Source organism: Coccomyxa subellipsoidea, assembly GCF_000258705.1.
Source record: "Coccomyxa subellipsoidea C-169, whole genome shotgun sequence".
In the NCBI taxonomy this organism is placed as follows: Eukaryota; Viridiplantae; Chlorophyta; class Trebouxiophyceae; family Coccomyxaceae; genus Coccomyxa; species Coccomyxa subellipsoidea.
This window is the reverse complement of record NW_005178038.1, coordinates 387,770-411,963: the sequence shown is the minus strand read 5'-3', so window position 1 is coordinate 411,963 and position 24,194 is coordinate 387,770. Positions and strand designations below refer to the sequence as shown.

The 24,194-nt window shown below is 54.1% G+C and overlaps 4 protein-coding genes across 4 annotated transcripts; 3 read left to right on the top strand and 1 right to left on the bottom strand.

Annotated features, from left to right (window-relative positions):
* Positions 1 to 77: 77 nt before the first annotated feature.
* COCSUDRAFT_61877 (hypothetical protein) lies at positions 78 to 4,162 on the top strand (the record flags this gene model as incomplete). Its single annotated transcript, XM_005648939.1, has 8 exons — positions 78 to 89; positions 443 to 734; positions 807 to 973; positions 1,242 to 1,562; positions 1,831 to 2,066; positions 2,406 to 2,663; positions 3,006 to 3,374; positions 3,781 to 4,162. 8 exons carry the CDS (start codon positions 78 to 80, stop codon positions 4,160 to 4,162), a joined length of 2,037 nt encoding a protein of 678 aa, XP_005648996.1.
* Positions 4,163 to 5,088: 926 nt separating this feature from the next.
* COCSUDRAFT_40845 (SET domain-containing protein) lies at positions 5,089 to 11,696 on the bottom strand (the record flags this gene model as incomplete). Its single annotated transcript, XM_005648938.1, has 12 exons — positions 5,089 to 5,193; positions 5,707 to 5,796; positions 6,241 to 6,444; positions 6,940 to 7,074; positions 7,520 to 7,588; positions 8,062 to 8,246; positions 8,898 to 9,039; positions 9,429 to 9,609; positions 10,295 to 10,410; positions 10,733 to 10,974; positions 11,241 to 11,358; positions 11,463 to 11,696. 12 exons carry the CDS (start codon positions 11,694 to 11,696, stop codon positions 5,089 to 5,091), a joined length of 1,821 nt encoding a protein of 606 aa, XP_005648995.1.
* A 420-nt stretch (positions 11,697 to 12,116) lies between these two features.
* On the top strand, positions 12,117 to 15,201 carry COCSUDRAFT_14339 (kinesin-domain-containing protein; the record flags this gene model as incomplete). Its single annotated transcript, XM_005648937.1, has 6 exons — positions 12,117 to 12,242; positions 12,681 to 13,013; positions 13,276 to 13,434; positions 13,793 to 13,997; positions 14,493 to 14,653; positions 14,911 to 15,201. 6 exons carry the CDS (start codon positions 12,117 to 12,119, stop codon positions 15,199 to 15,201), a joined length of 1,275 nt encoding a protein of 424 aa, XP_005648994.1.
* Positions 15,202 to 18,090: 2,889 nt separating this feature from the next.
* Positions 18,091 to 23,061, top strand: COCSUDRAFT_83647 (hypothetical protein; the record flags this gene model as incomplete). Its single annotated transcript, XM_005649442.1, has 9 exons — positions 18,091 to 18,294; positions 18,848 to 18,937; positions 19,288 to 19,455; positions 19,896 to 20,078; positions 20,459 to 20,626; positions 21,335 to 21,529; positions 21,949 to 22,110; positions 22,371 to 22,535; positions 22,873 to 23,061. 9 exons carry the CDS (start codon positions 18,091 to 18,093, stop codon positions 23,059 to 23,061), a joined length of 1,524 nt encoding a protein of 507 aa, XP_005649499.1.
* Positions 23,062 to 24,194: the final 1,133 nt, after the last annotated feature.

Genomic DNA, 24,194 nt, shown 5'->3' with positions numbered 1-24,194 from the left:
GTGTTGTTCTTCTTTCTTCATCCAGTCTGTATCTTTGCCTATGTGTATTCTTTTGCAAGCCCTGTTTTGCAGAAGGGATGTTCAAGCAGGTGGAGAGTCTCAGCTTATACTTTCACATCCATGTCGATGAGAAGTGTGTGTTCCCTCTCCACTTGTCAGCTTCACAAAGTCTCCTCCTTTTGCAGGCTGTTCCTATTTGAAGCCGTGGCAAGGAGTCTGCTCAAGAAGTTACACAGGTACTGTGCTCCTGATTGTGTGCTGCAAACCAATTGCCCTGTCTTGAACGATTTCAGTGCAATCACCTCATCTTTGCATAGTGCATGGTGCTTGAGAGGCGTGCCTAATTGATCATAATAAGAGAGTGCAAACAACCTGCGCCGACCAAATTGAAGTGTCAGCAAATTGCGCAGTGTGCCAACGGATGTACTGGAATGCTGTGCAGATGGCGCAGCAGTCAATAGACAGGCTTTGGTCGGAGGTGCAGCATACTCAGCAGCAGATTGGGGAGCAGCAGAAGAAGATAGAAAAGGCCATTGAGGACGAGAAGCCCCAGAAATTTATAGACAGCTACACAGAGGAGAAGGCTCGGCTAGTCGCATATGAGAAGGATTTGCGCCAGGCCTGGGAGCGGATGGCCCTGCAGACGCAGCTGATTACCCCAGCAAGTGAGGCCCTTGCTGGCGCCCAGATGATGACTGGTGCAATGACCGGCTCTCAGGATGCGAGCAAGGATGGTAAGGATGGTAGTCTTGCTACATGCATTGGGTTGCTGCAATCCTCCATTGACACCAGTGTGCTTGTCACAGACACAGAGTCTGAGGAAAGCGACTACTACAAAGTTCTGCAGTCTGGGATGCCGCCACCCAGCTCATTTGCGAAGGTCTGGCCAGCATTCCAGTATCCTGTTCCTTCCCTGGACGACGAAGCATCGTTTGAGCCGCTTTTCAACATCCACCGTCCCCACACCGCTCAGGTTGGGTAGCACAAAGATCCACTGTCTTCTCACATGTCGTGCTTTTGCCTTGTTGTGACAGCCCAGATCATTCAACCTAAGTTGTAAACTGTAGCTCGTTATTCACTGATACTGACGCATGCCTTGTCTCTGTACCAATAACATGGGGAATTTGCTTTTTTCCTACTGCCATCTTAGATGATTTTAGCAGTGCCGCCAGTGGAACTTGGCAGCAATTTGTGGCATTCATATTGCCACTGCTGGCTTTGATGGCTGCATGCGCTTGCAGGGACTGCCAGCATCGTATGCGTTGCGTGCGGCGGGTAAATTTCTGGACCGGATGCAGTATGCTAAGATTGACACAGTGACGTCAGAGGCACTCATGGCCTTCGTTCGCGTCCTCAGCGCCTCATACATGAACCTAAACACCAAGGAGGCACACAAAATCCTCCAGCCGTACCTGGGAACGGACCACATCGGTCAGGGGCCTGAGCCGAAGGGAGAGGCAGAAATGATGGAGCAATTTAGGGCTGTCATGCTCAACTTCCTGCAGAAGAAGATGACGAAGACCAATCGCTTCAGCAGCCTTGAGCCCTCAATGGCATCCGAGGTGAGGGTGACTCAGCCCTCTGGCAACCAATTGCTCGAATACGGGGATCATGCCATTGTGATGTTTGCAAGTGCATGGGGAATGTTTTTGACGACATGTGAGATTGAATGCCGTTGTGTTACTATACTATGACTCTATATCGTTGAGGATTTGGCAGCATCCTAATGTATTTGGACTTTGCTGTCAGTTTATTTACTTCATGTCCAAAAGGTAAAAAGAAAATCTATGATAATGTCTAGCAACCTGATTTGACTCATTGGTGTTGAAGGGGAATTTCCAAACCGATGGCACGGGCCGGCTGCGCGGCCGCTACGGCATGTTGTCTGGAGTCTCTGCCATGATACTTGAGGGTAGAGACGAATTCGGCGGCGGGGGTGGTGGCAGCCCCATCATGCAGCTGGGGGCGTACTACGGCAAAATGCTCGTGCGCAGTCGGAACGATTCTGTCGTTCTGGAGACGTTCTACCCTGTGCTCGCCCTGGAGGTCATCGGCCATGGTTTCAGGTGTATTTATATTCCTTCATGCATGCTCTTGTACACACTGATCTCTTGCCTGCCTCTTCAGCGCTTTTCCATGGATATCTAATGCTCATCAATGTGCTCGCTGATGTGGGTGGCATGTGGCTTGTTGAAAGACTGATGGAGTCGTCTATTGTGTCCAGTACCGTGTGATTTGGAGCATCTCAAAACCTCCCTGTGGAATTTAGTGTACGATCTCAAATATTCTTTTTGTATACCATAAAGAGCCACATTGGTGCATATTATTAATTCTGGCAGGAGTGGCCACTTTGGTCCAGCCTGGCATCTTGTGGCTGGCTGAGCTGTTGCATTTGTTGGCTGCAGGGTCCACATTCTGTACTTCACAGACCGCGTCAGTTGTGAGCCGTTGACGCCCTGGCTGCACTTTGCGGACCTTCGGGTGGCCCAGCCGCAGTACATGGAGTACCTCATGGGCGTTCTGCAGGCCGTGGCAGAGTGCGCCGATGACCTCTGCGATGAGGTGAACATGCACTTGCAGCCAAAGAAGCCCGGCCCCAAACCGAAGCACATCCGTGCTGAGCAGCTGCAAGACGGCATCCCGTACATGCTTCAAAACCCTGGGTGCGGGAATCCCTCCAGCAAATCATGATGCAATTCCATCAAACGGGGGCACCTGAACATCAAACATGCGAGGGGTTGGCCATTACATCTCCTGGCTGTGCCCGAGGGTAGTTGAAGAGTTATTAGTATGCCAGTGCAGAACTGTGCAGGAATGCATTGGCACTGCTCCTAATCTATTCTGCCGGGTGTTGCTAGCGCATTTCTTGAACATCATGAGTGACGCTCACATGAGCTGGGACAATGACATGGCCACGACAAATTGTTTCTGGCATGCACAGTCCTGCAGTTCAGTGCCCGGTGAATGGAGTGCACTGAGCTGAGCTGACAGCCGTGTTGGTGCAGAAACAACATCACCCGGCTTGTAGAGAACAAGCACGTGTACCTCAGCATGCCCAAGGACAGCAGCAGCGAGCTGGAGCCATTTGTGGCCAAGGTCCAGTCCACTCCATACCCCTGGGACCTGCATGACGAGCTGGCGGCTCTCGGCTTGGCGCCAAAGCTCCTGGACGGGGAGCGTCTGTTCCCCGGCGGCGTGGAGGTCATACGGATGGCCTACCTGGATCCCGACGATGGATGGGAGCCCCTAGGCCGGTTCTCAGGCGAGTGGAGGGGCCTTGAGGAGCTGTGCAACGATGCTCTGGTGCAGCTGCATGCATGCCTCGGGGGGCGCGCAGTGCATGGCGACCTCAACCCCTACAATGTGTACATCAGGTATGACTTGGCCCAACATGTACACCCATGGGAAGGTGGAAGCTAAACTGGGCTTACCTGCGCAAGGAATTTGGCCCTTGGCCCCTGAGCAGCAAGTCAAGCAGCTAGGATAATTTACTGCTTTAAAAAGGAATTGATGGAAGCATGTCATGAATCCCACCCTCATCACAATTCAGAATGCTTCCGTGAAGAGAGGTCTTCATCCATATGTTCAGGGGGTTTGTGCTTATATGTTTTTGGACCAGTCATTGCAAAACTGCGGGTTTTTTTTTGTATGTATGCGCACACCCTGAGCGCAAGCATTGGGCCTTTTGACAAGTCTTGGCAGTAATCCTGGGCTGTCAAATCCCGCCTATGACTCATGCTGTGGGTGGGACAGCTCACAAATGCTCTGATTGCCTTGCAGATCTGGGAAGCCCGATGTGGACGCGGATCAGAGTGCGTCCGCATTGCGCCCGGTAGCTGAGCAGATTATGTTTGTGGACCTGAGCTGGGGCGGAAAGACGGGCGAGGTCACCTACCCCGCCTTTGTGAACACAATTTTGAAGAGTGCCATCAGCGACCCAGCAGGCCCGGCAGGCAAGCTCATAGAGCAGAAACACGATCTGGCCTACCTGAAGCGCAGCTTGGAGCGCTGCAGCCCGCTGCCCATGCGGCGCCCCAGCGCACATGCCAGCAGCACTAGCAGCCACAGTCGCAGGGCAGGCTTGCCTCAGCGCCGCTGCTTTTCAAGACCCTTCAGTGCTCGTGGCCGCTTTTCACAGGCCACGAATTACAAGCTGATGTGATCTGCCATGCAGTCGTAGCCGTGCCTGTGCTATCATGATGCCAGCCGCAGGGTTTAGGTGTAAGTGTGGGGGTTCTAATTGCCACTGCACATTACATGGCTGCTGGTGGTGTGTTCAGTGCATCAATTGTTAGAGACGTGTGTCCAGAGTCCTTGTTCCAGGATGGCTTCAGTGCGCCAGTGCACTGAAGCTGTGCTTGTAGCTGCGTGCAGGCCAATGTAGGCTACCATCCACATTTTCCTGGAGTCAGTTTGCAGATAGATGTGGAGGGGACAACCGTATGATACATCCGGGGCTTCAACTCAAGTGCCTCGTCAACTGCAATGATTGTACGAGAGCAAATTGAAGCTTTTATTTGCAGTGCACTCGTGGGGATGTGGTATCTCGATGCTGGCTTGTAACTGTTTACGCAGTCGCCTCGATACCTAGATGGAGCGAATCAAATTCTTTCGAAGCATCTGTGTCAGTTACGAGGTGTGGACAAAGGTCCAAAGGCAGAGAATGTGCCTTCCGTAGCCTCCTCACATCTGCCAGACCAGGGTCCAATGATATTAAAACCCACGTGGTCTGCATGCAGTGCTGATGTCACCCAAGTGTCGAACGCTAATTTACAATCTTGATCACAATATGTGTCCATGCAACCAGAACATTAGCATACATCTGGACTGAAACGGCATCTTGCTGTGAAGGCCATTATGCATGCGGCACAGCCGCAGCCCAGACCTTGATTACCTCCTTATAAGAGATCTCTTCAATACGTACACCTACTTGAGAGAAAGGACTTGTACACAGCAAGGGCACCCTTAACATTGGCTTATTATAGCCACGGCACTCACCAGGCCTCTCTCCTGCTGGCAGAAAAACTGATACGCGGCTCTTTCTGTTCTGAAACTTCCGCATTGCATGCAAAACGCCATCAGCTGACATCAGCGGAGCAGCTTCATGCGGGATCTGAGGTCATCGCACTTTTCGTGCTTTTCCCCGAGAGAAATAGCCCACACTGCCAGCGCGCGAGCCCATGCCTCCTTCGCCTGCAGGTCATAACAGAAACACATGCTCAGCTGCAGCACCACGCTTGCATCAGGGATTACTGAAGGCCACACAAGAAGGTATTCTTTGGTGACCACCACTCATTGCATGTAGGAAAGGGGCCTTAAGAGACAACCAGAATCTGCCATCAGTCCAAAGGGATGGGCTGCGCCAGAATAATCTCAAACTCTGCCATGATGAGTATTTAGAGAAGGGGATCGCAGCACTCGGCTGGCACGCATTGGGATGACAAAGAAATCAAGCAGGGTCGTCTCCCAGATTCACTCTCCATTCACGCGTCAGAGTAAACTGTCACCTCTGATGCTCTTTATCATTACCCAAGGGCCGACCCCGGATTTTTTTTTTGATTTCATTGGTTGTATGCTTATTGGCCAATGGAAGTCCATGGAACCAAGACATGAATCTTTTGTCCCCACTGATGCATTTTATTACCCATAATATCCGGCATTATGGAAATCAAAAGTAGCTTGCTTATTGCAATCAGGGCGGCAGACCTGTTTCTTGGCGCGCGCACGCAGCGCAGCCGGCACCGAGTTGGCGCGGTCGGCAAGCATCTTACCCAGCAGATCGTACAGATTGCCCACCTGCCATTCATTCACCCCCTCAAGCGTGTCTTAAAAAGGAAAAGGGAAGACTTCCACCCTGCTTCTCTTCATGCATTCCCAAGGGATCGGCTGCAAAAGTTATGGCAGCGCCAATCTCCCATGGACACGTTGATCAGAGCCTCTGCCACGACATTCTGATGGTAACAACCTTCAATGCCAGGCTTTGCCTTGCAGCAATGATTCGCATCATAGACCATCACCTTAAAGATGTCCTCTGCAAGCTGCCTATTACGCAGTGACACATAGTACAGCAAACTCAGAAACCAGATACAGCTGCCCAACCAATTACAGGAGTCACACCGTGCTTCACCAAAACTGTACACGGAAGGTTTTAGAGTCTACCAAGACTTCCTGCCCTGCATTAGTAGGGGGACTTGTATCTTGAAAATGCGAGTCCCCTGGCACAAGGAGAGCTGGGCGCACCTCGACAGTGGGCAGCCCGCAGACAGTCTCCATGGTGTCAAGCATGCGCGCGAGGTGCCGGCTCGCCCCGGCGCCGTCGCCGGCCGAGCGGCAGCAGTTGACAAGCGGCATCAGTGAGTCGAAGGCGCTGACGTGCATGGGATGCAGTACACCCTCAGCGCGCGCCAACACTGCCTCAAACACCGGCCGCCCCGCCGCATGCCCCTGGACGCATATTAAATGTTTTGTCAAACTGCGCAGTGCCTTCATTTCCCGCAATTACTGCTGTATGCTATGGGACTCAGCCCTCTGCAGCGCAAGCCTACCACCCGATAATGAGTTTTGCCCTGTCGGCCGTGTGGGCAATCTGTGAGCAGCAGCATAAGGCAAAGCCTGCTCGCTGCTTCTTCCCATCAATGCAGATTATCCGGGTTGGCCTTAATACGGGCTAGCACTTTATGGCCACCTTTCTTGTACCCAGAGGAGCGCGCACCGCCACTGCACCCTCCCCCACAAACTCTACCCCAGTTCTTGGATCTCATAACCACGATCAGATGCTGCAAAGCAATGGATGCTTGCAGACTCAGACTACTACAGGTGTGAGTCATACAAGAGTCTATCTGATGGCCTCGGATTTGCCTTTGCTGGCTTTCTACATGCGTGCTCATGCATGCATGCTGCAGGATTTAGCGAGCAATTTTCTCAGTTTGCAAGGCACACCTTGTAGCGGAGGATGTTGGCGGCCTGGTGCCATGCGGCGCGGAAGGACTCGGTGATGTCCTGCGGCCCGGTGCGGCCGTCCACGGAGCGGGAGGGAACAGCGGTGGCGCAGACCGTGCACTTCCAGGTGTCGCCCTGATGCGCAACGACAAAAGCTGTAGTCGTTAGTGCGCGCAATACTACAGAGGTGCTCGCCCATTTGCGTCCACGGTTTGTAGCCTGCCAAGATCTAAATGTAGAAACTGTTGCTGGCAATTCAGAGCACCAGCAGATTCACATAGCGATGAAGGCTGTATTATGAAGACATTCCTAACAGAATATAAGGTCCATGTACCGTACCACCCTACTTGATGACTAATAAGTGTCATTACCTGACAGTGCACATGCATCTGACATCTTGCAGAGGCTCTTTCAATGGTGGCTAGCCGCTCTGATCATCGCAGATGCCATACACTCAAATTTTGGCCATGTCAAGCTCTTGCATAAAGAGTGAGAGCTTGCTGATGACTGCGACTTCGGTCCTTTAGGATCCTAATTTATATCTGCATTTGTGTGATTTTTCTTGGGAGTGTGTCTGTACCTCTGAGAGGTTGTCCGCCCGCTGCTCCAGCAGCCAGCCGTCGCAGCCGCCAGCCCCGCACTTCACCGCCTGCCGCAAACATTCGGAGCTTTCCTATTTTTCTCCTGCCCCTCTTGAGTAGTGTCTGTGTTTGCCACACCAGGACTACGACGCCTCAGAAACACACATTCCTCTTACAATCACTGTATCCTAGCAAATACTAAGGTGCAGGATTCTTGTACCATGTATCCTGCGCCCGCCGGCGCCTTCTTGCTGCTTTTGGGGCAGAGTTTTGTTGCAACTGTGATCTGCCACATTTTCCAAGCCATTTGCAAGAAAAGCCGCTCATTTTAGCAAATGGCTTGAGAGTGGTGCAAGAGCGCAACCGCAAACCCCGCTCCCAATAGCGCTTCGTTTTCCGGCAGCCATTGATGGCAAATAGCGCCACCCCAGCAGCCCAGCCGCCAACACAGGCGCACCATACAGATAGGGATGATAACTTTCGATGACAGATCATGCCACCTCAGCAGCGCTGAGTCAGCAGAACCGCCAGGTCAGCGCACCTCGAGGAAGCGGTCGGGGTGCGTCTCCAGGGGCGAGACACACCGCTCACACGCGCATGCAAAGTGCTTGGTGTCCATCAGCTCGCGCGCGCGGATTCGCCGCGGCTCCATGATGTTTATGTAAGTCACCGTCAGCTGCTCGCCGGCCGCCACCGGCCGGATTGCGCGCACATGCATGTCGCTGCCTGCAGCACGCGCGCATGCTCCCGTCACATGGCACCTCTGAGTTGCAGTTTGAGGCACTCACCATCACAATCGACAACACTGCTGCAATGAATAGTTTGACCCGCACGCTCCCGTCAGATGCGATGCTTCTTGAGCTGGGCTTACAGCCTGTCAGATGGCTAAAACTCACATCGGCAAGTTTGCTGCATCAAGGGATTCATGTTCTATGCTGACTTATCCACATAAGCTAAAGTAGGAGGAATCATTAAAAGGTCTGCAGGCCGAATGTTCACGATTGTGCATCTCGCCACCTGTAGTGGTCCTCTGAAGCTAGCCTCGACAATGCATGAGGACAGCAAATAACTTTGTACATCCCCATGCATAGCGGAGTCGAGCAACGCCCCACTTCTCAGCTCGGGGGCTCGAGCCCCTTACAACGGGCCCTTGCGGGGCAAAGCCTTTGAGTGGGGCCGCAGGGATCCGCCACCGGGGAGGCCCTTGACCCACACCTTCGTGGGGCTCAGCAGGCTTCCCCCAATGCTGACGGGGAGGTGGGGCAGCCACAAAGAACAAACCTCGGCAATAATGAATACACACGGGGCATGCCCTCGACATTGTTGTGTACAAAAATTGGACGTAGCGCTGGCTGCAGACTTCCGTATGGGGCGCACCGCAGCTGGCGAAGACGCAGTTTGGGAGGCAGGAATGGTTGAGCATGGAGAGCGCAGGATACAGCCCCAGAGCGCTGTCTGTGTTGGTGCTGTTGGCCGCTCCCATGCCGTGAGCGTTGTTGTTTATGACCGCCGCCATGTCCTGCAAGCAGTCAACCCTCAGACTTCGCGGCATCCAGCTCACAGCAGAGGAGCGCTTGCCTCAGCAACTACCTGCCCGTGTTGCATAGAAGGTAGGATTGATCTGAAAGAAGGACTTGCAAACATGTTGCCTATTTCGCATGACAAGCAGCACACACATCCGGCCTGAGGCCTTAATGGCATGTCCATGCAAAATGGCTACAAGAACCTTGCAAAAGCTTGGCACATCACCCGCATGTAAATACCTAAAATGACGGTCAGCACAAGTTAGTTCCATTGGTGGAGAGAGCGTCAAAATCGGGAAGGCTGGCTGGGAATTTTTGAGAGGTTGCTGCTAGCCCTGTGGGCTGGAACAAGCGTGTCTTTGTTATTAGGGAGAGAAGAACTGACCAGGAGCTGTTGCAGGGAGCCCGGCTGGTAGGCGCCCTCTGCAATGATCGCCTGCTGAAGCGCCTCGCAGCCGGCGCGCACACTCTTGCGCCAGGCCTCGGGGCTCTTGTCCCACGGCGACGTCAGCGTCTCCATATCCTCCAGCGTGCAGTGCACCGCCTCCAGCTGTCCTGCCTTCGTACTGCATGCATGCAAACCTAAACCCTTAAAACTACGACTAAAAATAAATTATACCCTAAATCCTAACCCTGCTAAAACAAGAATAAATTATACCCCTAAACCCTAAACCGACAAGTGAATATGTGATTCTACACTTGTTGGAGGTGTGGCGCACCGTTCTGCATGCATGCAAACCTGTCACTTGGGGGGTTTGTGATGCAGAAGAACGCCAACGTGCAAGTGTCTTGTCACATTGAGGGGGGACTCAAAGCAGCATGCAGAAGACAAGGCCCGGCCCATCCTCCGTAAATCACAAACCGGAACAGATGCTCGCTGACTACAAGCACCTACATTGTGAGCAGCGCGGGTTTTGCCAGGCCATGTGTGTTGCATGTCCGGCGGATTTTTCTTGCGCCTTCGGCCTACGTCACATGCAGGTCACACACGTGTAGCACAAAGATGAGCTTGTTGCCCACCTCCCAGGCTTGTCGCTGCCATCGACTTCCGCTGCATGAGCCTGCTCAGACCCTCCCTCCGTTGAAGCTTCAGATACGTCACCGCCCTTTTGCCCTCCGCTTGCATCTGAACCCTTCACACCCCCTTCCTCCCGCCCTGCATCCGCGGATCCACTTGCAGCCGCGCCATTCTCTTTTTGAGTGCCTGCCGCTGTGCTTGGCTCGCCTGCGCTGCTCTGTTGGGTGGCTGACCGGCTGAATTTAAGGACCCAGGTGCCCTCAGGCGTCGGGGTTGGTTTGCCGGGTGGCGCTGATGTGGCGCGCTTGCTGTCGAGCTCCAAGATGAGTCGCAGCAGCTGCGGGTCCACCTGTGCACATCCAGACATTCTGAGATTAGAGGTCCACAATTTTGGCTGCGAGCTTTGTCAGTAAATTTGTACTAGCTCCATGCTTCCATGCTTGGCCTGCAGTGCCGAGATTAGGGCTCGCGTGATTACTACTCAGGCAAATTCTTTTGAGGAAAGAACACTTCGACAAGACCTCTGTGAGCCAAGGCAACCGGCATGGCTTCAGGGGACCATGTCTCATGAGGATCAAAGCAAATCGAACATTCCAGACAAACAGACCGAGGTGTTAAGGCATGCAAACAAAGTATACCCAGTAGCTGCAGGGAACAGGCTGTGCATGCACCTGAGTTTCCACAGCCATCTTGTCGATCTTGGCGTGGATGGGGTTGGTCACGGCGGCGAGTGTATCCGCCAGAGCGCAGGCGCGGCTGCAGTACTGCTTGTTGGGCGCTGCGGCGGCCCGATCTGGCACGCTGCCAGGCGGCGCCAAAGCTGGCAACTCCCTGTAGCACGTGTGGCAGACTGTCTTCACAAACTGGGAGCGCACCACTGCCGCCACCGGTGCCTCTATGAGGACCAGATCTCCTGCAAATGGTAAGAAGACAACCAGTTTAGACGATTGGTAAGTGAGCATGGATTAATGATTTTCAGCTGCACGACTCAAAGGACTGGAGAGTACCGGTCAGCATGGTGTGAATTTCAAGCATGGGAAAGAAGTGTGCAGAATTGATGAAGACTGTGCAATTGTTTAAGAATAAATCCCTGTCTGATCTTACAACAGCGCCAGGCGACACACCGCGGAAAGTGGTGGGGGAAGTTGTTTTTGGTACGCAGTGAGACTAACAAGAGACCTGGACTGATGTCGCGCTTTGCCAGTGCATGGCGGCCCAAACGTGCTGAGGAAGCCAGAGACCAAGGTAGTCTCCCCTCTGCTGCGAGGACAGTGGGTGGAGCCACGAGCTTCTTGGCCTGTGCAGCACAGCATGCCTTCCATCCGATGGCATCGGGGAATATATCAGATTGATGTCCAGTTTCATTGCTTATTGTCTGGCTTTGTCTTCAACAGGGCTTACCTTCTTCTTGGGCTTCCTCTTCTTTTTACTAGGACTGCCGATTGCAGCTTCGCCCAAGTTGCCTCCGTCCTGCTCCTCTGAATGTGATTTGGTATCACTTGCGTCTTCTTTTGTGCTTTCTATTAGCTTGTTGTCGACGGTGTTGCTTTCCTCGCCTCCTGCTGTGACCAGCAGTGGCAACCGCGTTTCGATCAGGTATGATCGGGTGCCTAGCAGATGCCAAAACTTTCCCATCATTTAATACGTGGAATTCGAGACAAGGGAAGTGTGAACTTACCTGGCGTTTGTTCTGATAAGGACAACTTCTCCATGAGCATGGGTTGCGTGATCAGGGCTTCTGAACCATTTTTTTTGCGTGCTGTCAAGGCAGACAACTCCCAGGATCGAAAGGGATATTATTCTTATGTAATCAGGTGAAGATCAATCAGGTTGCATCTGATCTAAACTCTCGGAAGGCCGGCATGTATCAGTAACGTTACCGCTGAGTCATTGCAAGCCCAAATTTGAAGCTCGATGTACCTTGCAAGATCCCAAGAGAGGCTTCAAGGCTTGAAGTTCAAGCTTTTCAACTGATCGGTTAATTTCATTACTGGAAGCATAATTGACACAACTGGTGCATGAGACAGAGGCAGTGTCGTCCATGGTTGTCATAACATGACAGAGACAGAACGTTCGGTGGTCCAGAGCCTAGAAGGGGGCTCGGATGCAGTCTGTGTGGCTGTACACATCCGTCCTCTCGTCGAAAGCGAGCTTGCTGATGGCTGCCAAACCTGCCTCAGCGTGACCCCAGGACAGCCTCAGGCAAGCATCCTGTTCCCAAACGATAGCCATCAAGCTTCGAGAAGCTTACATCGTTGTATGGATGTCAATCTCATAAATTAGAGCTTCCTGGTCCTTTACATGGGACCCCTTATTATGTGTACGACATCCTCTTAATCTCCCACCAGTTGATTGAGGCCCAACGCTGGTACATCTTTGGGTCGAGCTGGGCACCGCTGATGCGCTTTACAGGACCCTATTGGCGTTTTAAACTTTATGTTGACAATTGTATCCACGTTATTGAGACATTTGTGGTCTTTTACCCTCCTGCAAGAGCTTCATGTTGTTTATATACTTTTTGAGGGAAGTCTACAGAGGACCTCAGAATGCCCCAAAGGCACGTCTTCTCGTCACAAAAGTGCCCTCATTAACCATTTGCAGGAACGAAGGGTCCCTCAGGTGTGCCCTTTCTCCCTGCAGGTCGTCTGCAAGGATGGGCCCACATTCACCTACGATTATGTCTATGGGGGAGGTGGAGCTTCTCCAGATAGGCTGTACGATCAGTGCGTGCAGCCGCTTGTTGTTGGCTTGTTCAAGGGCTACAACGCGTGTTGCTTTGCGTACGGCCAGACCGGCTCGGGCAAGACATACACCATGGGGAGCTCAGCATTCACTGCCACAGGCAGCGCCCGGGGCGTCATCCCTTGCGTCATGGAGAGCATCTTTGACCGCATCGCTGCCACTGGCGACGCAGCCTTCACCGTCCGCGTCGGCTTTGTGGAAATCTTCAACGTAAGGCACCCTTATCTCCACTAACCTGTCTCTCACTGCAGATTTCCTCTACAGCAGCATGCATTGGAAGTGCATGTTCTCCTGTGAGTTGCATGGTCCAATCTTGGGTCCTTTAGCTAGCTTACATGACTGCTTAATCTCTCCAAAAAGATTCTGGGAAGTCTTTAGATCACTCTCGGGCATGTTAAGGCTAAACGGTATCTGCCTAGGCAAGCACTAAATGTGGAATCTGAGTTGGGAAAATTCATGACAATATCTGTAGGAGGAGATTCGGGACCTGCTGTCGCCTGATCAGGCGGCAACTGCGGCAGCTTCCCCGTCAGTGCACATCCGAGAGGTGGTGGGCGGGGGTGTCTGCCTGGCAGGAGCGCACGAGAAGGACGTCACCTCCAAGGAAGAGATGGCAGCCATCCTTGAACAGGTACATCTAGTAGCACCACATGAAGCTGGTGTGGAACATATTCTGCGGTGGGGGATGGAGTGCAAGATGCTGCCTGTCTGGCTTGATATTACACAGCGCCAATGGGAAGAGTGCAGCGGGTGGCAGAAATTCAATGTCATAATCCATATTGGACAATCTTTGTCTGGTTCAAATATCTAGGCTCTTCCATGCATGCTGCCAGCGGCCATGCCAGGCAAAGCACAAGGGACTACCACCGGGCGAGAGCGGGGCGCCGGCATCCCTTCTGATCATTCCTCGTGCAGGTTTAGCTTCAGTTGGCCTGGAAATGAGCAGGTCGTAGTTTGCATTTGAATAAAGTGCTCTTTGTGGCTGGCAGGGGTCTCGCTGCCGAGCCACAGCGTCCACGGGCATGAATCAGCGATCTTCGCGCTCGCACGCAATCTTCACAATCACGGTCGAGCAGCGCCGGATCGCGCCCAACAGAGCGCCTGATCAGGCGGAGGGGGATCACAGCGGCGATGATGAGGACGGCGCGCCCGATGACTACCTCTGCGCCAAGATGCACCTTGTCGACCTGGCAGGTGCACTTGCCTGCTCACCAGCGCGTGTCTGAGTGTCAGTAACATAATCTCTGGCCTTGTATGATTGTCCTTGCACGATACACTGTTCCTAGGAAGAAGCTGCTAGATGCAAGAAGCTGCACTATTGCCCTCTCTGTACACAGCAGTTCCCGCTGCACTGAATTCCCGCACACCCCTGCGCTCGTAGCTCTTGTAGCTCTGGCATTCATTCTCCTTGAATAGGGGCAGCTCTTTTTATAAATACTTGGGAGGGGAAGTGCAACATGCGGATCTGCAGGATGAAGCAGAGTTGGGCACATGCATAGGCCCCAACAGGAGAAGGTTTAAAACATGCTCTTCTACCGTTTTCCTGAAAGAGAGCAGGTGGTATCTAGCTGCTGTTCAGCTTGCGGCAATGTGCATATTTTGCATGGACTTGGGGAGTCTTCCACCTCTTTCATTCCTTGCGGAGATCCTAGCAGCTGACGATGAGAATTTTGGCTTGCGTGCATGCAGGCAGCGAGCGGCAGAAGCGGACCAAGGCGGAGGGCGCGCGGCTGAAGGAGGGCATAAACATCAATATGGGGTTGCTTGCACTGGGCAACGTGGTCAACGCGCTCACTGAGAACAAGGCCCATATCCCCTACCGCGACTCAAAGCTCACCCGCATGCTGCAGGTGCCCCGCTTATGGCCCTCCCCAATGCTTCCATCCTGCTACTATAAGCATGCCCCATGTCTGCAAAGAGCACAGCAGCAAGAATTGTCATCTGAATCCGTCGTCCTTCACAGGGCTTAGAAAGGGGCATCAGGAGTAAAAGATGTGGTAATTAGTCCTGCATCATGCCTCAGGACATGGCTACTTGCTCAAGTAGTGAATCTTCATGCATTTCATTTGAAGCGCTCGAGATGAGAGCTCCGGTGATGCGAGCGCAGGACTCGCTCGGCGGCAACAGCAAGACGACGATGATCGCGTGCGTGAGCCCGGCCGACATCAACTTGGAGGAGAGCACGCAGACGCTGCGCTATGCCAACCGCGCCCGTAACATCCGCAACAAGCCCGTAGTCAACCGCGACCCCATAGCTGCGCAGATCAGTCACCTGCGCCAGCAGCTCGCCACTGCGCGCGCCGAAAACACCCGGCTCAGACGCAGGTGCCCACCGCTTGCTCCATATCCTCCTGCCTTGAATTCTTACGCGGTATGCAGCGGAGACGGGCTTACTTAGAGACAAGGTTTTGGGTGGCGGGTGGTCTCTCTCCAGAGTGTGCAGACAGTTGTTGGCTAAGCCAGGAATTGCCAAGCGCGTGCTCACTTGCGTGCATGCTGGCTGTCATTGCTGCGACGTGCCCTTCACGCATGAGAGTCACTGCTCCAATTGGCAAGAGCCTCCGTGGTCCAACAGATCATGTTGAACAATACGTAGTGGAGTAAGCGTGCCATCTCTTTGGCTGCCCACTACAAGTAGACAGTCGCTGTGGCTTCTCACAGATGTGCAGAGGGTCTTGACTCTGCAGAGCAATTGCCAGGGTTGGGGAGACGGAGGGAGATATTGCGCTGGAAGGGCAGTGGAGTGGCACATGGCAGGGAACGCCAGGGGACGACGTGCTGGCGGCCGCGCTGGAAGAAACCGAAGCCCGCGCATCGTCTCTGGACCTCGAGAACGCGCGCCTGCGCCTCTCGCTGGTGTGTTCTACACTCCTTACGCCGTGTTGTACTCTCTAGCAGACAAATGCATGTGTTGGGATACCTTGCCATGCAGCTTGTGCATGAGCAGGACCCTGTGGGTTCACTCAAGCCAGATACATGTTGCACAAGAGGACAGTTGCAGCAAGCACAGCACTGGTGACCTTCAAGCAATCGTAAAGTTCGGTTCAATGCATGGTAGGGATTGAAGGTCTGCACCCCTTCTTGTTGCATGCAGCATGAATGTGTGGCGAGGATATGGCGTTGCTGGGCAGTGTGGCTTGTCTGCCCTATCACATTGGGTGTTCGGTGGCCGCCGCAGGAGAGGGCCAAAGGCGAGCTGCAGGAGACGCATGAGGCGCTGATCACTGCCAGGGTGGAGAGGGACAGGAACGCCCTCAGGCTGCAGCAGCTCGGCCACGCGCCCGGCCGCGGCAAGGAGAACGCCTACCCGCAGGTGGGCGGGCCCCCCGGCGGTGGCGATGGGGTGGGGTTCGCCGGGGGGACCGGGGGGACCGCCGCAGCGCTGCCAGATCAAGACGGCGGCGGCGAGGTCGGCTTCATCCGCGGCTACCTCGACCGAATCGCGCACCTGGAGAAGGAGATACGCCGCCTGAAGGAGGTGCGGCCTGCTCTGTTCAGTCACAGACAATCAGTCATATGACATGACTTCCAGCTAATACCACCGAGCCAGTGCCTGAGTCTGAGTCTCAGGGTCAGCGAATTGCATGACATCCAAGTGATCTAGTGGTGCTGTCGCCTGCCTATCACCCAGTGTATCTCAGAACAACAAACGGACACCTCTTACAGGCTTGACACAAAGGGCGCCATAATCTTTGCTGCAAGCGGGAAGCATTGAAACAAGGTGCCCTTGCATGCCCAGCTCCTGAGCACTTCAGCACAACATGCACTGCCTTGTGTTTATTGTATTCCCCCTGGTTTAGATAATTCCTCTCTGTTTTGAAGTGTGCTTTTGGCATGCAGGTGCAACGCTGTTCTGGGGCGTTCCTGATGTCAGCGCGCCGCGCGTCCATGGGCCTGGGCAGCCCGGGGTCTGCCCTTAAGGGGGCCCTGCCGGGCACGCCGATCGCAGCATCTCCTTTCCCCATGAGCCCCTTTGCCGGCCACTCGCGCACCCTTGCCTTCGGCCTCGCCACCCCGGCCGCCGACCAGACCCCTGCCAGCGATGGGGAACTGGGCGACCTGGCAGGAGACGAGGAGTACGCTGCTGAAGAACATGCCCACAGGTGTGACTCACCGTTTGGAAGTATGTTGTAAAGATGGATTGTCACACCTGACAACGCCAGAGCGGTGTGTGACTGTTGTGGGTCTTCATGAATTGTGCTTGGGTATTGAATGCTTGCTGAAATGCCTGAAGTGCCACAAGAGCGCTAACGCTGAAATTGTAAATACTTTACCCCTGGAAAGGAGCTAATAACACCAAGATGATGCAAGGACATACAAGGCAGGTTGCGTGCCAAGAAGGGAGGAAGGGCTGCCCTTATATGCGGTTTACAAGCAATGATGTGCAACATACAAAAGACCTCCGGCCCAGGAGCGCGGTACCTTCCTTGTACATATGTGCATATCATTTTAGGGCTTTGGGGCACTGAAATGTCAGCGGCTTGGTCTGAGCGCGCTGTGCACGCTGTGCTGTCCAGGGTGCAGCAGGCGAAGCGCGAGGAGCAGCTGGCGGCGCTGCAGAAGGCGATGGAAGCCAAGGAGGCCACCTGGCAGCGCCTGAACGGCGGGCAGGGAAAAATCAGCCAAATCAAGGCCCGCTTCGACCAGGAGCTCGCGCACCTGCAGGCACAGCGCGACGAACTGCAGGCAGAGCGCAGCCAGCTCATCCGGGTGTGTTTCAAAACAGTACTTTCAAATTCAAAAGGGCAGTAAAAGAAGACAAGGTTCCAGGTGCCATGCATGTTGACGCCCTAGTTCTGCTCTTTAGAGTGCAGACAATTCATCCGGCGGGCGCTTTGGTTTCTTCCGGAGGGTCTGCGATTGTCAGATATCTGTGCTTGTCTGGTTGTTACAAACTGCAGTCGCAGCAGCATGCTGAATTCCTGGCTAGTGTGAACTGAAGCATGCAGGTGCCCCTTACATGCATGCCATGGGAGCGGTTGATTGGCACCCTCCTCCATTCATGCATACCTTGTGTGTGATCAATGCAAAATGTGATGCATGCGCCGTGTGCAAGGTTTGAGTCTTTGCAGAAGCTTTGGAACTCTGCGCAAAACTCTGCACGAAGGTGGCGAAACGGAAGTGCAAGGCAGCTCCTGGCAGGCGTAGAGGCATCCACAGAACCATAATCCATACATCAGAAGATAATCTACTCCATAGTAGGGCACCGAGGCGAAGCTGATTGCAATGAATATTACAAATGTTGCGCCTGTGGCTGATTAGCTGAGGCTGGTATCGCGCGCAGAGCATGGAACGCGTGAAGGAGGCGAGCTTTGAGGAGAGGCACAAGATGGAGAAGGCGTACAAGGAACGCCTCAAGACGATGGACGGAAAGCTGCGGGAAGTCAGGGAGAAGGAGCGGCGGATCGCGCAGATGGAGCGGCTTCAAGCAAGGTCGCTGGAGAAGTGCAGCCGCCTACAGTCCGACATCCTCTCCATCAAGCAGCAGAAGGTGGGTCCCCTCATTCCTGTTCTTGCCTTTGTGGGCCACTCTGGTGCACCTGAGTGCACCAATCAAAGCAGCAAGGGGAGCAGAAATGGGCTCTGCTCTAGGCCTGAGCCGCCAGCTGGCAGAGGCTTTACTACTTTGTATCAGATTGACTGATGCGTGATGTGGCGATGTGTGTCGCAGGTGCTGCTGGCGCGGCAGATCGAGCAGAACGCCAAAGACTTTGCAGCGTGGCGAAAGAACCGCGAGCGCGAACTCGCACAGCTGCGCAAACAGGGACGCAAGCAGCAGATGCAGGCGCGTCATGCCCCCCCTCTTCCTTTCCCTTTCTATATGCAGGCATGGACTCATCATGGCACGCCATATCTTCCCCGTCACACCTTCCATGCACGCATCCAACATGCAATAAGCCGAACGGCGCAGAGCCTTGCAGAAAACACCCGCAGTGGAGATCGCATTGCTATTCCGAGAGGATGCGGCACGATGAAGTTGTGCGCCGCGCAACGGGTGCATGTGATCTGGGGCAACGATAAATATTTGGTGTACACTGCTGCAGGTGCAGAAGCTGGAGGCGCTGCAAGCAAAGCAGGCCGCGGTTCTGCGCCGCAAGACCGAGGAGGCAGAAGCCGCGCGCCGCCGCCTCAAGGTAATTTATCGCATGCGTGACACCCAGTAATGGGTTGTGTGTGGCACGCAAAACCATCCACCTCCTGCAAAATATGAGTCGTGAACAGAACCCTTCACAAGCAACCATTGTCATGGCCTTCTGTGGCAAAGGGCCTGATTGGCTTGGCTTGGACATTGTGGACCTGTTTTTAAGACTGGAATTCCCCACCTCATCATATCCGTGACTGATATAAACACTAGGTGTATAATGATCTGCACGTGCCTGAACAGGCAGAATCTCAGACATGTGATGTCACATACGTCTGCTGACGCGGCTGGGCATGCACAATTTTGAATCTAATCGCATGTCCCAGAGCGTCTTTCGTGCAGGACATAATGGACGTGCACCGGGCGTCGAACGAGAAGAGGGAACGCGCGGCGTCGATGTCCAAGTCCGGCTCCGGCGTGGAGTGCCAACCCAATGCGGCCGCTCCTCTGCTGCGCGACGAAAAGTCCCGCCGCGACTGGATCGAGCACGAGCTCGACATGTGCTGCCAGGTGCCGTTTGTGGCCTGCCTCTTTAAATATAACTGGAATGGAAGTCTCTTATCTTCCCTTGACATCTGCGGAACCATCCCTACAAAGAAGCTCACGCTGTGAGGCCCATCGCTCGATATGTGCTGATGGGTGCTGTTTGTGGTCTGCCTCCCATGGGTATCTGCAGGGAAAATTCTGCCAGCTTGCATATGTGTCACTTGAGATGCGCAGACTTATGCATGCAGGTTACATGCAAGTTACTGAGCAGTCTTTGAATTCCTAAAGCAGATGGTCCCCGGTGGATTTAAATTACTCCATAGTTCCGCAAGTAGGTCATCCTGCATCATGCACAGATACAAGAAGACATGTTATCCTATGACATGCACATCACATCTAATGCAGCATAAAGGCATGCAAATATACAACGCCGAGTAAATAGGGGACGCTTTATCAATTTGCAGTCATTCGAGCTGGCGAGGGTGCTGGAGGGAGAGAAGGCGCAGAGGGGGGAGGTGGCAAAGAAACTGGCGGACCTAAACAGGCGCCTGGCGCATGCCAGCGCCGTCGGAGACGAGTCAGCCGCGGCCGGCCTCGAACCCGAGCGCGCCACCCTCGACTCGCAGCTGCAGCGACACAGCGCGCACGTGCGCGGCCCCTTTCACCCGTTCACCCTCAAAAGCGTTCACTGTGACTAGGGATCTGATGAATCTCACGATTGCTCTGCAAATATGGTTTCAAGGCCACCGCTTATGAATCTGCCAAGATATTTGGGGCTCAGAACCGACAGCGTCCTTTCATGCAGACCATGGTGCATGCAGCGTCACCATAAGAAGGTGCAATACCCTTGGCAACTGGACTGAAGTCCTGGGGTGGCGCAGTTCCCGGCCACATCCTAAATGATCAAACCCAAGAAGCTTGCATGCGTAGATCCTGGAGACGTTAAGGTCCCAGGTCTGTTCTCACGCTGTCATGCATGCGCCATTACTATCAGCTAACTTAATGAGAGATGTTCGTAATTGCGCAGATCCTGGAGACGCAGGCTGCGCTGGCGCGCGCACAGGCGGAGGAGGAGGGCCGAGCCGGCGTCAGCAACCCGGCCGAGGTGCGGCGCTGGACGGGGCTGCGCACCATCGTGGAAGCCCGCTCGCTCCTCAAGTCCCTCTTCCGCGTCGCCGCCGGCCACAAGGCGCAGGTGCCTATAGCCCCACCCGCACTGTGCAATGTCAGGAACTGTAAGTTGAAAGTGAGTAGAATTTTGAGTAGAATTGGGAGTAGTATTTTGAGTTCAGGAGCTCTAAAAAGGCCGTGAAGCGCAATTGTGTCCATCCTGTCCCAGCGTGGGCATCCTCTTTACCCCTGCACATTCTCCCATGTCACTCGCCACGGATAATGCAAATGTGCCAATGGCCTGGCCCTGTGTGCCTACCCCATGTGGTCGAGAAGCCCCACCGCCTGTATAGAGAGGAAAACATGCCTCTCAAGGGGGTGCACCAGTCCACCCTGCTGGTAGTGCGTTTCTCAATCATTCGTTTGCACTCCACTAAGGAGTTGATTTGTAGCACTTTTTCGTCCCTTGCGTACATCACATTTGGCAGTCTTTAAGCGTTCCTGCGGTGCCTTGACTCACAAAGCCTCACGCCTTGGCTGCGAAGTCATTGCTGGATGGATAGTCGTATGGCATGTATTTTATTGCACCCAACCAAGATGTGACGCTCTGGGAAGCACAAGGGGCCATGCATGATGCGGTGACAGTCAGCTACTCTGTCACACCCTTGGCCGCTGGAGCAGCGGGCCTTGAACGCCACCACGCCTCACCCTGCCCTCAACATCCGAGGAGTCGAACTCCATTCAAGAAATTTGAGGTTCAAACGTGCATTCGAAATGTTCATGATTTACACAGGTGTACGAGGCGGGCAACGCTCTGGTGGAGGCGAGAGAGGAGGCGGAGCTGCTGCGGCTGCACTTGGAGCTCGCGCAACAGGAGGAGGCCGCCGCCAAGCGCGCTCTGGCCGAAGCCCAAGCCGCCCTGGCCGCCGCGCTCGCCGCCCCGGACGATGACATCGACGACGAGGCCCAGTCTGCCGCCCAGGACGACGTGAGTAAATTCTCCCTGCTGGTGGCAACACTTGGCTTGGAATTTGCACATGAAATTGCATCTGTCGATCTGCAAAGGACACCTGAGATCTCATAATAAATCAGGGCAACGTGAGGGGCCCGGCTGAAAGGAGCTCTTGGCCGGCCGCACGCCTTATACCGTATCTCACTTGCAAAGCACACTCTGTTCCTGAATTTGGACTGCCCTCCTATCCTGTTCTCCAGGATACACCTTTCCTGTGTCAGGCTGCGGGAAAGAATAGCCCTGCAGTCTTGCACACGAGATAGCATGCCTCTTATTCTAAAAGGATACATTGGTGCGGTGCTACTGTGTTTCTGCTGCATAAGTTTGCAGCCAAGGTTCGTACAGGGGGGGTCAGGCAAGAGCCGGTGACATACGGCTGTGATATTCAAATACAGGTGGACGCGGAGGCAGAGTCTCTGATGGAGGAGCTGGAGGGTATTGGCTCGCTAGAAGGAGTGAGCGGCAGCCCGCTGCTGGAGTCTCTCAACGAGGAGGCCCGGCTGGGCGCTGGTGCCAGGTCCGACCTGCTTGCCAGATACGAGGACGCCTCTGCAGAGGTGAGCACAGCACCACTGCTATGCATTTTGACAGAGGAGTTTCCATGGGTGGGTTTGCTAAATGTTCTTTTTGTTCCTCTGATAAATTATGACTGTCCAGTGTGGACTTCCAAAGTTTTTTTTTAATTTTAGTGGAACAGACCTGTTATGTGCAAAAAATGGAGTATTTGATAATCAAATCGAGGAATGCCTTTAAGAGGAGATGACACTTTGAAAGTGACATTCAAAGTTTGAGACACCTAACGAAAAAAATGGTGCAGAGCCTGGAGAGCGCCAGCAGCGACGGCTCAATTGCCGATGACTCAGCGGATGACGGGGACTCGGACGAGAGTGATGACTATGAGTGGGACCCGTCCCTGGCGACCCCCGCGGCCGGTGTTCGGCGTCGCGTGCGCAGCGGCAGCCGCCGCTGCAGCCGCTCCTCGGTGCGCGGCACCCAATCTCACTGTCCCAATACAAACCACATTAAATCCGCTAGTCCATGTCCACCATACATCTCTGCCACCGTGTGAGATCCTTGGCACGGAGATAATGCTGTGCGGGCAATTTCAGTACCAACGGAAATAAACGCGGCAGAAGAGACATCAGAGCACAAGAAGGAGACCTGTTTGGTGAACATAACATGACGGGAGAGCAAGTGCCCCACAACTTGAAGCAAATCCCGGGAATATGATGTGGCGGCAGGCGGTGAGCGCGCTAACTCGGGGCCGGCTGGGCAGCTGCGCGGGCAGCGGCGGGCTCGCGGCCACGCCGTCTACGCAGGAGCGATGCGCGACGGCCGTCCGCGAGTCGCGCGAGGAGCCCGTTCTTCTCGCCCTCAACGCCGAACGCCGCCGCGCTGGGGCAGAACCACTCGTCAAGCTGACGGTGCGCGCTGAATACTCAAGATGTAGAATATGCACTTTCAGCGAACCCCCATTTTGCAAGAAGTGTTGCCCAGATGGCATGTAAGAGTCGCGCGAAGAGCTTGTACTGCTTGCCCTCAACGGCAAACGCCGCCGCGCCGGGGCAGAAGCCCTCGCGAAGCTCACGGTGCGGCCTGAATATCCCTCCCTCTCAAAAGCGCTGCTTTTCCAGACCAAGCGCTGGTTTTTCAGTATTGTTACACTAGATATTATTACACAAATTCAGAGCCAGTCATCAAGCTGACAGTGCGGCACTGGGGATTTATCTTGGTTCTCTCTGCTCTCAAGTATGACAGGTCTCTGCATGTCCGGGAGGTATCTGGGATCTCAATGGCGTGGTGTGGCATGTGGGGGTACCCGACGCTGATGCTTGGGGTCCCCTGTCTGTTTAGCAGTTCAACTTTCACCAGCTTTGCACCTCGCGCTTCTTGATGCTGATGATCCTATGCTCGCACCCGCAGAGTCAAAAGAATTGTCCTCACATTCATTCCACCAGCGTATGGCTCACCGTTTGCCTGAAATTGTTCTGCCCAATTTGTTACCAGGTGCCGGCGCTGAAGGCGCACCTGAAGGGCAAGTGGGTGGGCGGCCAGGAGTGGCGCCCCGGCAGCAAGAAGCGCAGCGAGCTCATCGATGACTACAGGTTAGTCACAACCCATCACAAACAAAGCCACCCCTCGGTGCCAACTCTTGCCTTTTTGTACGCATATGCACACACAAACACAAACAATTAATTTTGATCTTCAGCAGACCACAATATGAAATACAGCATCCCTGCACAGCGCGGGTGTCAAACGCCATGATGCTGCAGTACTCGCATGCCTCACAGAAGGCGGTTTTTAATCGTTTCAATACAGATGGAGGGCTGCTATGGTTGCACTCAATCTCCTGTTTTGAAGAGAGCTCCTGGAGCTCTTTTCATCTAGGTGTACTCACTGGGGTAGCCGATGCGGGCCTGCAAGGGCTTTTGCTGCTGAATGGCTAAAACCATCAGGTCTGACTGAATGGAAAGACCTGACAGTGGTCTTTCAGCCAAGTCTTAGTCCAGGCATAGATGTTGCTCAAAACGCTCACGGGCATTTGATCATTGTGCAGGCAGTTCATGGGGCTGGACGTGCAGAGGACAGGGCCATCGCGGCCGCTGAGGACGCTGTCAGAGAGCCCGGCCGATGACCTGGC